The sequence below is a fragment of the Chiloscyllium plagiosum genome, unplaced genomic scaffold, assembly GCF_037043375.1.
Source record: "Chiloscyllium plagiosum isolate Xiang-an unplaced genomic scaffold, Cpla_swu_hap1 HiC_scaffold_25, whole genome shotgun sequence".
Taxonomy (NCBI): domain Eukaryota; kingdom Metazoa; phylum Chordata; class Chondrichthyes; order Orectolobiformes; family Hemiscylliidae; genus Chiloscyllium; species Chiloscyllium plagiosum.
The window spans coordinates 40,819,963-40,834,164 of NW_028270163.1; the positions used below are offsets into that span (position 1 = coordinate 40,819,963).

Here is a 14,202-nt window from a genome sequence, read left to right on the forward strand (position 1 = left end):
GTACTGACTCATTTCTGCTTGTACTCTCTGTTTATCTGTTTGTTTTGAATGCTACATTCAGAACCTTTAGTACTATCCTTTTATCCTCTTTTAGTCTCATTTATTGGTTGACTCTTATATTCAAACTCTCTATCCGTTCCCATCATGGTCTTTGTAACATTTTCTGTTTTAATACCCTCTTCTTTGGTGTTGACTCTGCTCTTTTATTTAATACATCTTCTCAAATTTGAACTCTTGCTTTCAGTATTCAGTTTTAACTCATATCTACTTCCCTAGTTATGTGGAAAACGGTGACATTTATGCTGAAGGCATACTGTTCCCAGTATGGTTCAAGTTGAGGTTCTGTTTTGTAACTTGGCATCTAGCTCCTCATATGGAACTACGCAGAACTCAATTTCCAGTTTATGTCATTGACACATATAATTAGTCATACTCTCTGAATCCTTCCCCTCCCATTGCCAGTTGTTCTTCAGCCTTGAACATGATGCCTAAAACTGGCATATAGCAGGCATCTAGATCACATTAATTGCTGCAGAGAATAGAGTCAATTCCCCATACTGTACTGCCCCCTACTCCCACTATATTCCTTCTTACAACCCCCTTCTTCTCTTGAGTGACTTCCTGTACCACAGTGCCCAGGTCAATTAATTCATTCTCCTCTGCAGTCCTCACTGTCATCCACATAGGCTGAAAGTATCTCACATCTGCTGGACAATTGCACTGGTTGAGGCTCCTGTGCTCCCACAGTCCCCTTTACCTTCCTCACTCATAATCACACTCTCCTGTCCCTGAACACTAACCAAGTCAGATGATCTAATCCTAAGAGATGAGACAGCCTTCTGGTACTAAGAAACAGGTACCAGTAAGAATCCAAGTAACATCATTCCCCTTTCCTGATGAGTCACAACATCTGCAGAACAGCCTCTAGCCCAAACCCTGAGCTGAAGTTGCTTAAACGTTTCATGTCTTGTTCATACTTTTCGACAGATATCAAAAGATTCCTGAGGACTTCTATCCAGCTTCACAGTGTAAACCATTCAAATGGTTTTCTAGTGGAACATGTGGGGTTTAATAGAGCAGGAATGATGATGACAATGTGCTTTAATCATGCCTTCATTTTAAAAAAAACTCAATGACAGGATGTAATGCTGTGTTATTTTGTGTTTTAAGCCAGCGCTGCTGTCTGCACATTGAGATACAGGTCTGAGTCTCTACCCATCGACACATTTTAAGGCTTCCTATTCCTAATCATAAAGTAAAACTCCTCAATGCCTTAAACTCCTTCATATACTTTTGACTGTATTAAATTCTACTGTGTAGTGCCTCAGATCTTTCTCTGCACATGATTCTTTTAAGTTAGTGTTCTTGCCTGATACTGTCAAAATTAGCCTTCCTTCAATTTAGACTTATCTATCTTATTGTTGTCAGAGTCAGGCCATCAATAACATCAACATGAATCTCATTATACCACTGGAATATCCAGTATTTACTCCCCATCCCTTACTTCCTAGAAAACATGATGGTGAGTTGTTTCTTGAATACGACTGAATAGCTTGCTGGGCCATTTGAGATGATGGCTAAGTGTCAACCACTTACCTGGAGGTCTAGAAACACATTAAAGCCAGATCACTGAAAGGGTGACCAATTTCTTTTCTCTAAAGAACATGATCGATCAGGACTGGCTTTCACAAAAACAATTGCACCTGCATGTGTGCTCGGCCTTGGAATGAGCTTGACACTTGTTTGTTCCCCGAACCTGTACAGGAAATCTTTTAACAGAGGGAGGTTGTTGTGCTGCAGCTCCCACCCAGGTTTGGCTGATTCGGAAATACCCCCACTTTTACCATTTGCCATAGGCATATCAGAATGATTTCTGATACTAATCAACCTGTTTGCCCACTCTGTGTCACCACTAGAGACCTTCTTCCTTCCAGATTTGTTTTATGAATTGTAATTTAAATTCCTCAGCTGCAGTGATAGAATTTGAACTTTTGTAGCTGGATATTTACTTCAGGCCATTGGAATATTGGTCTCATACCATGCTGCACACCTGTGATGCTAAACTTCAGTCAGTAAGTCTCAAGAATCCTTTTTCTGGTGAGGATTCTGGGCAATCTAAGATGGAGGATGGAAAGAATTTCTGGCTGGAACAGGCTACTCCTTTTTTGAGATATTTTAGATGTTGGAGATGATTTCCTTGAATTCGAGGAGCAGCAATTACTGATTTATATGCTCTTGCATTGTTTTGCAACTTTGGAGGAAAAAAAAGTCAAAACAATGGCACTTTTAAAAGGGAGAGGAATAGATAAAGGTAGCACATGGTTTATGCAGGAGAGAGAGTGAACCTGCACAGTTATTTTCCTGTTGAAATTCATGTATTGCTGGACGTCGGAGTGCATCTGGGAAAATTAACAAATAGTGAAATTCACAACAGAATTTGGAGAAACCTGTTTGGGAGAGGTCACAGCACAGAAACAGATAAGTGAATAGTTTTAAGTATAACCTTGTTGTAAATCTACAATAGTGAGTAGAATTTTTTTTTTATTGATGATATGTTTTGTTGAGATGTTTCCCTTGATCAAACTTAAAAATATAAGCCATAAGTATTAAGTTAGCCTGGAGCAGTGTTTTGTAGAGAAATAAGATGGTGCTATTTTCTGGGTCTGTAGATTGGAAGAAGCAAAAATGGCCTTTAGTAGAGTGAAATGCTCTTGTTGTCAGATGTGGGAGTTTAGGGAGAGTTTACGTGTTACTAAGGATTGTATCTGCAATAAATGCCATTGGGTGTGAATCCTATCAGATTGAATTAATCAGATGGAGAGACAGTTAGAGGCAATGAGGAATTTACAAGAGCAAGGGGATTTGATGGATGGCAGTTGTAGGATACAGTCACATAGATGGGTTAACTCTAGGAAAGGTAAGAGAAGTAGGCAGGTAGTGCAGGAATCTTCTGTGGCTATCCCCATTTCAAACAATTTCGCTGTTTATGAAAATGTAGGGGGAGATGGATTCTCAGGGAAATGTAGCACAAACACCAAGTTTCTGGTATTGAGACTGGCTCTAATGCAATAAGGGGTACGTCGCGTTCCAATTATGTGAGGGGAATCTCTAGTCCGAGGTACAGGCAGATGTTTCTGTGGCCAGCAGCAAAAAATCAGAATGGTGTGTTACCTCTCTGGTGCCAGGATCAAGGATGTCTTAGAGAGGTTGCAGAATGTGGTCAAGGGGCAGAGGGCGCAGCAGGAGGTCATTGTACACATTGAAACCAATGATATAGGAAGGGAAAAGGATGAGATTCTGAAGGGAAAATACAGAGAGGCAGGAATTTAAAAAGGAGGTCCTCAAGGGTAGTAATATCTGGATTACTTCTGGGGCTGCGAGCTAGTGAGGGTAGGGATAGGAGGAGAGAGCAGATGAATGCATGGCTGAGGAGCTGGTGTATGGGAGAAGGATTCACGTTTTTGGATCATTGGAATCTCTTCTTGGGTAGAAGTGACCTGTACAAGAAGGATGCATTGTACCTAGATTGGAAGGGGACTAATATACTGGCAGGGAGATTTGCTAGAGCTGCTCTAGCAAACTAGTAAGGTGGGGAGAGGGGGAATCCAGGGAGATGGTGAGGAAAGAAATCAATCTGAGACTGGTACAGTTGGAAAAAGAAGCGAGTCAAACAGTCAGGGCAGGCAGGGACAAAGCAGAGAACAAGGTAGCACTGATAAATTAAACTGCATTTATTTCAATGTAAGAGGCCTAACAGGGAAGGCAAATTAAGTCAGGGCATGGTTAGGTACATGGAATTGGGATATCATAGCAATTACAGAAATGTGGCTCAGGATGGACAGGACTGGCGGCTTAATGTTCCAGGATGCAAATTCTACAGGAAGGATAGAAAGGGAGGCAAGAGAGGAGGGGGAGTGGCATTTTTAATAAGGGATAGCATAACAGTTGTACTGAGGGAGGATATTCCTGGAAATACATCCAGGGAAGTTATTTGAGTGGAACTGAGAAATAAGAAAGGGATGATCACCTTATTGGGATTGTCTGATTGACTCCCTAGTTGTCAGCGGGAAATTGAGAATTCAGTTATCTGTAAGAATATTAGGGTGGTTATGATGGGGGATTTTAACTTTCCAAACATAGACTGGGGCTGCCATAGTGTTAAGGGTTTAGATGGAGAGGAATTTGTTAAGTGTGTACAAGAAAATTTTCTGATTCAGTATGTAGATGTACCTACTAGAGAAGGTGCAAAACCTGACCTACTCTTGGGAAATAAGGCAGGGCAGGTGACTGAGGTGTCAGTGGGGGACCATTTTGGGGCCAGCGATGATAATTCTATTAGTTTTAAAATAGTGATTGTAAAGGATAGAAAAGATCTAAAAGTTCAAGTTCTAAATTGGAGAAAGGCTAATTTTGTGGTATCGGGCAAGAACTTTCAAAAGCTGATTGGTGGCAGATGTTCGCAGGTAAAGGGATAGCTGGAAAATGGGAAGCCTTCAGAAATGAGATAACAAGAATCCAGAGACAGTATATTCCAGTTAGGGTGAAGGAAAAGGCTGGTAGGTATAGGGAATGCTGGATGATGAGAGAAATTGTGGTTTGATTAAGAAAAAGAAGGAAGCAATGTAAGGTATATACAAGATAGATCAAGTGAATCTTTAGAAGACCATAAAGGAAGTAGGAGTATATTTAAGAGGGAAATCAGGAGGGCAAAAAGGGGATAGAGATAGTTTTGGCAAATAGAGTTAAGAAGAATCTAAAGGATTTTTACAAATACATTAAGGACAAAAGTCTAACTAGGGAGAGAATACAGCCCCTCAAAGATCAGCAAGGCAGCCTTTGTGCGGAGCTGCAGGAGATGGGGGAGATACTAAACGAGTATTTTGCATCAGCGTTTACTGTGGAAAAGGACATGGAGGATATAGAATGTAGGGAAATAAATGGTGACATCTTGAAAAATGTCCATATTATAGAGGAGGAAGTGCTGGACGTCTTGAAACGCATAAAAATAGATAAATCCCCAGGACCTGATCAGTTGTACCCTAGACCTCTGTGGGAAGCTAGGGAAATGATTGCTGGGTCTCTTGCTGAAAAAATTGTTTCATCGATAGTCACAGGTGAGGTGCTGGAAGACTGGAGCTTGGCTAACATAGTGCTACTGTTTAAGAAGGGTGGTAAGGACAAGCCAGGGAACTATCGACTGGTGAGCCTGACGTCGGGGGTGGGCAAGTTGTTGGGGGGAATCCTGAGGGACAGGATGTACATGTATGTGGAAAGGCAAGGACTATTAGGGGCACATGGCTTTGTGCGTGGGACATCATGTCTCACAAACTTGTTTGAGTTTTTTGAAAAAGTAACAAAGAGGATTGCTGAGTGCAGAGCAATAGACGTGATTTATATGCACTTCAGTAAGGCATTCGACAAGGTTCCCCATGGGAGACTGGTTAGCATAGAATGCAGAGAGAACTAGCCATTTGGATACAGAACTGGCTCAAAGTAAGAAAACAGAGGGTGGTGGTGGAGGGTTGTATTTCAGACTGGAGGCCTGTGACCCGAGGAGTACCACAAGGATTGGTGCTGGGTCCACTACTTTTCGTCATTTATATTGGATTAGATTAGATTCTCTACAGTATGGAAACAGGCCCTTCAGCCCTACAAATCCACACTGACCCTCTGAAGAGTAACCCACCCAGACCCTATATTTACCCTGACAAGTGCACATAATGCCATGGGCAATTTATCATGGCCAATTCACCTGACCTGCATATCTTTGGATTGTGGGAGGAAACCAGAGCACCTGGAGGAAACCCACACAGACATGGGGAGAATGTGCAAACTCCTCACAGACAGTTACCTGAGGCCGCAATGCAAGCCACTGAGCCACCGTGCCACCCATAAATGATTTGGATGTGCGCATAAGACGTATAGTTAGTAAGTTTGCAGATATCACCAAGAAGGTTAGCTCAGGTTACAATGGGATTTTGAGCTTGATCAGATGGGCCAATGGACTGAGGAGTGGCAGATGGAGTTTAATTTAAATAAATGCGAGGTGCTGCATTTTGGAAAGGCAAATCAGGGCAGGGCATATACACTGAATGTTGTTGAACAAAGAAACCTTGGAGTGCAAGTTCATAGCTCCTTGAAAGTAGAGTCACAGGTAAATAGGACAGTGAACAAGGCATTTGGTATTCTTTCCTTTATTGGTCAGAGTATTGAGTACAGGCGTTGGGAGGTCATGTTGCGGCTGTACAGGACATTGGTTAGGCCACTGTGGGAATATTGTGTGAAATTCTGGTCTCCTTCCTTGTTGTGAAACTTGAAAGGGTTCAGAAAAGATTTACAAGGATGTTGCCAGGGTTGGAGGATTTAAGCTATAGGGAGAGGTTGAACAGGCTGGGACTGTTTTCTCTGGAGCATCGGAGGCTGATGGGTGACCTCATAGAGGTTTATAAAATTATGAGGGGCTTGGACAGGATACATAGACTAAGTCTTTTCCCTGGGGTGTGGGAGTCCAGAGCTAGAGGGCATAGTTTTAGGGTGAGAGGGGAAAGATATAAAAGAGGCCTAAGGGGCAGCTTGTGTGGAATGAGCTGCCAGAGGAAGTGGTGGTGGCTGGTACAATTCCAGCATTTAAAAGGCATTTGGATGGGTATAAGAATCGGAAGGGTTTGAAGGGATATGGACCAAGCACTGGCAGGTGGACTAGATTGTGGTGGGATATCTGATCAGCATGGACGGGTTGGATCGAAGGGTCTGTTTCCGTGCTGTACATCTCTATGACTCTGTGACATTTGATCTTTGTGACCTCTTTTCATTTAGGACTTGGAATGTACTTCACATGCTCAAATAGTTTTGCAGTTGTTGCTGATTGTGCATATTAGGTTTTGACTCAGCCACAGAACCATTCTTCTGAGACAGACAGTTGTGGTTTCGAGATTTAAGCACATAATTCATTATGATGCACGAATGTTATTTACTGAGGTAGTTCTGGTTGGCCAGTGGTTCAGTCTTTTAGTCGAGACATGAAGTCTTCTCTTTGGTGTTGGGTGGACTTGAAAGATTCTGTGCCATTGTGTCGCAAAAGGTGCTGAGATCAACATTCATCCTTAAACAAATGGATTATCTGGTCCTTTAACTCATTGCTTTGTACCAATTAGCTGCTGCATCTTATTGCAGAAGTGAGTATACCCTGTGAAAGTACTAATTGGCTGTGAAGATTTGAAGCCTTTGGAATGTTTGATGACATGATAGGTGCATATAAATGTGAATTATTTCTTTCAAATTTATGGTGAAAAATATAATAATGATGTCAGTGTTAGAAATACAGTTCATTTTAAGGGTCAACCAGAATGGCCCCTGATTTGACTGAGAGCAACTGATGCTGAATGGATTTTGTTTTGAAGAGCTGTGTTATTCCCTTGAAGCATTTAGCGACAGTTGGGTGCCCCCGGGGACTGTCTTGCCTTACTTATTCCTCCAACTCCATCTGTACATAGTCCTTCCCTGTCTTCCTACTTTCCTTTATTCTTCGTAGTGTTTTATTGCCGCTGGTGGACAGTGCTTTCAATCCGTTTAATTATTTGGTTATTTCATTAATTTGGTGATCAATTTTCAAAGTAAAAAAACAGAAAATAAAAGAAGTGTTATTCTCCCACAGGAAATTGGCTTCTGGACAGGAAGAGGCTACAGAAGGGAAAAGGTGAACATTGATATTTGTGCTAAATTTTATTTACAATTGAAGAGTTTTAAATCTCTGCATTTTTTCTGCCTTTTCCAGCATATGAGTATTGGTCTGTGAAACACAGGATCTTGCTATTCACGTGCACAATGTATGTACAAAGAAGATATCACATCAAGAACTTGAGGCTGTGCAAATACTCATACCCACATCTCCAAGAACTATGACTTCAAATAGTTTATATGATATAGAGGTTGTGACGTAGGAAGCCATTAAGATTTAATTCAGAAATTTCTACTTGAGCAATAACAATAGGAGTAACTGTAGATAAATCAGCAGAAGTCTGTTGACATACCACGTAACCCTAGGATCTCTTCATTTCATTTATTGACCCAACACAGCATTTGACTCTAAATCATGTAGCTCTGGGATTGTGGTCCAGGGATTTGAATGGTCAAGGAACTTCATCACTATCCTCTGCAATTGCTTGAGTGGGACATCTGAAACGTACACCTTCAAAATCTGGAAAGCATTCAAGCAAGAATATGCGATAGTCCCCATATTTTTTACAATCTAACTGACGGTGGTGATTCACCTCATCAAAGATCAACTGCCCTCTTGTATCTGGAGACAGAAAGCTCGTATACTGCCTGAGCTACTGTGCTTTTCCAGCACCACACTCTCGACTCTGATCTCCAGCATCTGCAGTCCTCACTTTCTCCTATTAGATTTACAAGCCACTCTTCTTCATTTGAAAAACACAAAATATGGCCAAATCAAATGTATATATCATTCCAAAAATAATCATCACATATGTCAAAAGCAGGACTCCGGTATAAATCCAGTATTTTCCATGCCTTGACAGCTACCTCTTTTAAAGGATCTTACACCAGATTAACTGCATCAGCTCAGCCTTCTGAAAACTAGAACATCAAGCACTTGATAATAAATGCTTGCATGTATACAAAAGGCCTGGTATACAGAATGGTTGACTTCACTACATTCCAGTTCTGAAGTGGAACATGGACTATGTATCATTGACATGTTAGAGTGCTGGAGAAATTCGATCAGCAATCCTTCTGCTGCATTCTTTGGATTCAATGAGAGCACCATCACGAAAACACTGGTGTCTTCCTGAAGATGTTCCACAAGCATTCAAGCAAAACAACAAACTCAATCTGCATGAACCGGACACTGTGTCCGAGTGACTGGAAACAGACTTCCTGTCAGGTCAGACTTTGTTAACTAGCAAAAGGCCACTGTTGCAAAGCAGGACAAAGAACAGATCTCAAAGACACTCTGAAGCTCTCCTTGAAGCATGGTCATGTTGATATAGTGACTGGGAGGAACTTGTGATAGCCATTCAGAATGATAGTAACTTGTTCAACATGCTTTAAGCTGCCATGTCTTAATGATAAGACAGAGCAGTAGCAGAGAAGAGGTAATAAGGAAGAAAATCCTGAATTCTGGATCTCACCTCCTTTTAAGATATTGTACGATATATCCCAAAAATATGTTGGTTGAGAATCAGACTATTCAGACATGTAAAGGTAACTGGGAGAAAATCAGGACCCAGAGTAGACAAAATCTTAAAATTGAGGGTTGGCCAATAATAATGGGTTTCCTAGCAAGAATTTAACATTGTTTACCACAAAAAAAAATTTTGATTCTAAGTTTGTTATATATCAGACAATCAAATGCATGTCATTTAAGGTTTCAATTCTTCCAGGGAACAAACACAGCAAAATGTTTATTTTACAGTATAAATTAGAAGTAAATATTTTATCACTGGCTGTACCTTCTCATAGAGTATCTAAATTTGAAGCAAACACAAATCACAGAACTTACAGCCAACAGATTAGTTTGCATCTGGATCAGCATATTCTGAGATTCCGAACCTTTGTCTGTTCAGATACTTTGCTTTTCGAGTACAGCATGTACTTAGTCTCTCAATGGACTTTTGTTTATAAGTGTCACAGTTTGCCACCCCAATGCCTGAAGGATTTAAAGGCAAGATGCTGTAGTAAAACACATTCTAATCTTATTGCGAGGCCTTAACCAGGTACGAGGCCCCAGTTTGCATATGTGAAGAGGTTAAATATATATCTTTTAAGAAAACACCTCAGATTCCAGTGGGGAAGCCTGTACCAAAATAGAAGACAGTGCTCTTCCAAGCATAGAATGAATATGTCTGCCAAATCCATACTGTGTCTTGAATTTCTTGTCTGTGAATCCTTCTGTAAGATCCTTCTTGAAATTAATCACTTTTGATCACTTTGTTACCATACGTTCGAAGTATCTAATTCTGTGGATTGACAACTGTTTCTTTTGATTGATTGTAACTCTGTAAGATTATGCTTTGAAACACTTTTTCTCTGGTAGTGATGGACTATAATGCATATTTACGCTTTGTGTCTTATATCAAGTGTTTTCCCACAATGTGAAAATGTCAAGTATGTCGAAATGTTTTAAATTCGTCATTATAATATGGCAACACATTGAGTCAAATGAGTAGTTTAAATTTACATTTACATTCTGTGGTTTCCTTTCAGCTTGCTGTTTGCAGCTTTTTACACAGGTTTATGAGTTTCATGCAACAGTTGCCTCTTCATTGAAGGAAGTTGTGTGGTATTTCAATTTCCTGTCACGTGATGAATTAGGCTCTGACATGGATAAAACTGGCCTCATTTATTTCGAGCAAAGGCTGAAATGTAACGTTGCTATTGAAATGAGGATTCTGTCTGGTATCCCCATAATCTAATGGGAGTCATTGCAAAATATGGAACAAGTGACTGTCTATTCAGCAGATATAGATTCAGGTGAGACTGGCATTTATAACATTGAACTGATATCTAAACAAAAGTGCAAGTTAGAAGGGTGATGTTTTTGGGCCTCAACGGGGTGTGTTCAAAATGTATGATTGATTCTCATTTGTCCTGCACATAATTGATGGCGTCTTTGTGTACCTTCATTTTTATTTTCAAAATTACAAAATATAAACACAATGTTCTTAGATTTAACTTTTTTAATCAAGTCGTGCAACTTTGTTTTTTGCATTAAATGCTGCAGATATTTATTTATGTGAAATACAGTCATCATTAGCTCAATGAAGGAAATTATTTTTAACACACTTGATTGATTGGATTTTGGAGCTAGGAGTCATCACTTGGCCGCATGTTTTCCTCTGACATTCTAGGAATGTTATTTTTTCTGTCCTTTTATCGTTAACTGCAGTTTTTTCTATAACTGTAGTTTGTTTCCCCACGGAGACAATGTATGAGTGACTGCTTCCTGGATATCTGCTAATTCTGTGCTAAGCCCCTTTCGTTATCTGTCCTATGGTCTGACATGCTTTAGTGTGATTCTGTTTTCACTGTTTTCTTGCCTTCACTTCCTCATTGTGCTGAACTTCATTTTTTTTTTGGTTAAGTACAGTTGCATCAAGTTTTTTGGAGGGATTATCACTGTGAAGAGAAAATAAATCTCTACCATATGTTACCAAACATGTCTCATTAACTACCTACCCCACTCCAGAGTATTTCTCATGTTGAATTCTATCCCCATTTTACCATGCACCATTCGCAGATCAACTGACCACTTGCCAGATGACCAGCATTGCAGGTGCCTGTGCCATCTTTGAGATGCCACTCAGCACCATACAAGAGTCAGCAATATGGTGTTGCCCACATCACCAGCAGTGTAATGGCACAGTAGGCATAAGGCCATGCTGACTATTGCTCATAGGCATCATTACTGACACTCCTGCACACATGTAGCTCTGGTTTTGCAGTTTAACCACCACGCCAAACTCTTTACCTGTCCTTAGGGACATCCCATCTAAAGAACCTTTCTGAGTCATTGCTACTCCTCCCCCAAATCCCAATGGTTACCCACTTTGTGTCATTGTCGATGAGATGAACATCATGTCAAGGTGCATATTGGGATGAGTCTAACCATGAGGTTTTATTGACATCCAGCAAAAGGGAACACAAAGGAAATGAATGCAGTTTGCAACCACAATGCTGGCATTTCAATCTCGACAGTCCATGATGGTCTTTTACAACATGTACTGAATGTCAATCAAGGCCTGTCTGATTCATCGTGTATGATGCAATTGAGCTCTGTCATTCCCAAGCTTTCTCCAGCTCAATGTTTTCATCCTTCTCTTTGGACAACTGCTCCCATTTGCACAGCTCTTCAGTGCCTGTCACATGACCTCATTGTCTGCTCCAATTGTGCAGAGCACAGCTGTCAGGATGGAGTGGCCACACACTCCCCGACCTCCTCCAAGCTCAATCTGGCCTGCAGTAGCTCTATCGCCTGCTCCAACACAGCCCTGGTCACAGAATGTGCACTGACCTGGTGAAAGAGCAGTGGCAGCTGAGTGACCACGCATTCCATTTAAAGGAATGCCTGATGTCGTCTAACCCTCTTCCAATCCCAGGCCCACAACAACCATTTCACACCCTATTGCATTCATTAGAGTCAATCACCGAGCCTATAAGAAATGTGATGCAGGGATGACCCTTTCTTCCACAGCACCATTGTAAGTTCTAAAAATAATTGGGCACTCTTGGCCACCATTCATCTCCTTTTAAGCTATTGGCCCTAACTCCTGCATCACTGAGATGATTAAAATTAGTTTAACTAGCACCAATAGAATGGTGTAATCTGTCTTTGTCCAACATTTAATGTCTTAGCACATTCACTTCATAGGCATTGCAAAGGTACAAAGAAATGGTTGCAAATGGAATGTAGCTGGAGAGAGCAAATGCATGCTTCATGCATTTTCCTGTTCAGTGTCCTAGTGTCCAGCAAACATCAATCCCACGCTTGCATCCATCAAAGTGCCACTGCCTCTGCTCACCCTGGGCATTGACCCAACCATCTTTTTGAGGGTATCATTGGCTAGGCCAGCATTTATTGCCCCATCTCTCATTGCATAGAGAAAAGTTAAGAGTCAACCACATTGCTGTGGATCTGGAGTCACAATTTAGGCTGGACCAGGTAAGGATGGCAGATTTCTTTCCCTAAAGGACCTTAGTGAACCTGATGGGTTTTCCCAATAATTGGCAATGGTTTCATGGTTATTATTAGACTCATAATTCCAGATTTTATTGAATTCAAATTCCACCATCTGCATAGCAGGATGCGAACCTAGGTCCCAAAGCAATACCTGGGTCTATGGATTAACTGTCCAGAGATAATACCACTTGGCCATCATCTTCTCTAGAACCTGTAACCTCACAATACATAACAGTCCATTTCCACTCACTCCTCAGCAGCCTCAGAGCCCCCGCTAACCCCACCCCCATTCCCACCCCAGTCTGGAGGCCCATTACATTGAATCATGCCTCCTACTATATTTTTTGCCCCAAAACCTAACATTATACCCTTAATAATGATTCCCACCCTGCTCATCCGTGTCCCCCCCAGTGGAAGTCACTGGCAATAACTCCTACCTTCCCATAGATGGCCATACAATCTAATGCTATTCTCCTTCCACCTTGAGTTTACCCCATTATTGTCCATGTCTCTACCTCCAAAAATGTGTATGTTCCCCCCCTACACCTTGATTCTCCCACCCTTTTTGACAGTGAGTCTCCTCTTACATCCTCCTTGAAGATTGACAGATGAGCACCGGGGACTGTGTTCACCCCAGACTCTGACTGACTTTGAGAAGCAGCCCCTAAACATGACTGACCAGATCTTGACCACTGTTTTTGTGGCTCCCTGACTGATATGCAATAGCTCTGACTGCTGCTGACCCTGCAAGACTGCCCACTGCCCGGACTGTAGTCTGACACATAACCTGACTGTTAGTGTTGCAAGCTGCAACTGAATCAAGGTGAAACTCCTGGACTGATTAACACTAGATTACAAGTTTCATAGCATTAACCTACTTTAGGGACTTTATTAATATATAATCTCCACAGATTTGTATTTGTGTAAGTGTGGTGCTTAATTATCCATTTTCTAACCTGTTAGATCCCAAAGAAATATAGGTGTTGTTGAAGGGAGATAGCAATAGAGGCAATTTATATGTTAACATAAGCCAAAATTAAGTTACTAACTACATTTGTTTTGTCCGGCATTCAAATGTCACAGAACAAAATTGCATTTATATAATGCTTTCTACAACTTCAGGGTGTTGCAAAATAGTTTTTGTGGCAGTATAATACTGGACATATGGTTTGTCCACAGCAAGGTGGACTATAATGACCAAGTAATTTGTTTTTGTGTATTGCTGGAGGCTCGCTAAGGATTCAACCCAAAGCCAATTCTGAACAAACAGCACAGCTTCTTAAGTTTCCTTTAAAGAGTTCAGTGAGTCGATTTTGCATGCTTAATAGGATCAGTTATGTGATTAAATGTCTCGTTATCATGAATTAAAATGGAATAATGAATTTCTGATCTGAAGTCCAACTGCAGTGTAAGGCTTAGTTGCATTTGCTAAATTGTAGAAATAGATTATAGCATTAATCTAACAGATGTACTAGTATAGTCTAATTATCACATTGGTTTTC

At 40.9% G+C, this 14,202-nt stretch overlaps 1 protein-coding gene across 2 annotated transcripts in view; it reads left to right on the forward strand.

The window, feature by feature from the left end:
• Nucleotides 1-7,679: 7,679 nt before the first annotated feature.
• LOC122562200 (transmembrane channel-like protein 7) overlaps nucleotides 7,680-14,202 on the forward strand; it is a 44,671-nt gene continuing 38,148 nt past the window's right edge. For both annotated transcript variants that reach the window (XM_043714874.2, XM_043714877.2), the window contains exons 1-2: nucleotides 7,680-7,696; nucleotides 10,228-10,494. In XM_043714874.2, the coding sequence (XP_043570809.2) occupies nucleotides 10,455-10,494 (40 nt within the window). In that variant the 5' untranslated portion in view covers nucleotides 7,680-7,696; nucleotides 10,228-10,454. The remainder of the gene's footprint in view (nucleotides 7,697-10,227; nucleotides 10,495-14,202) is intronic.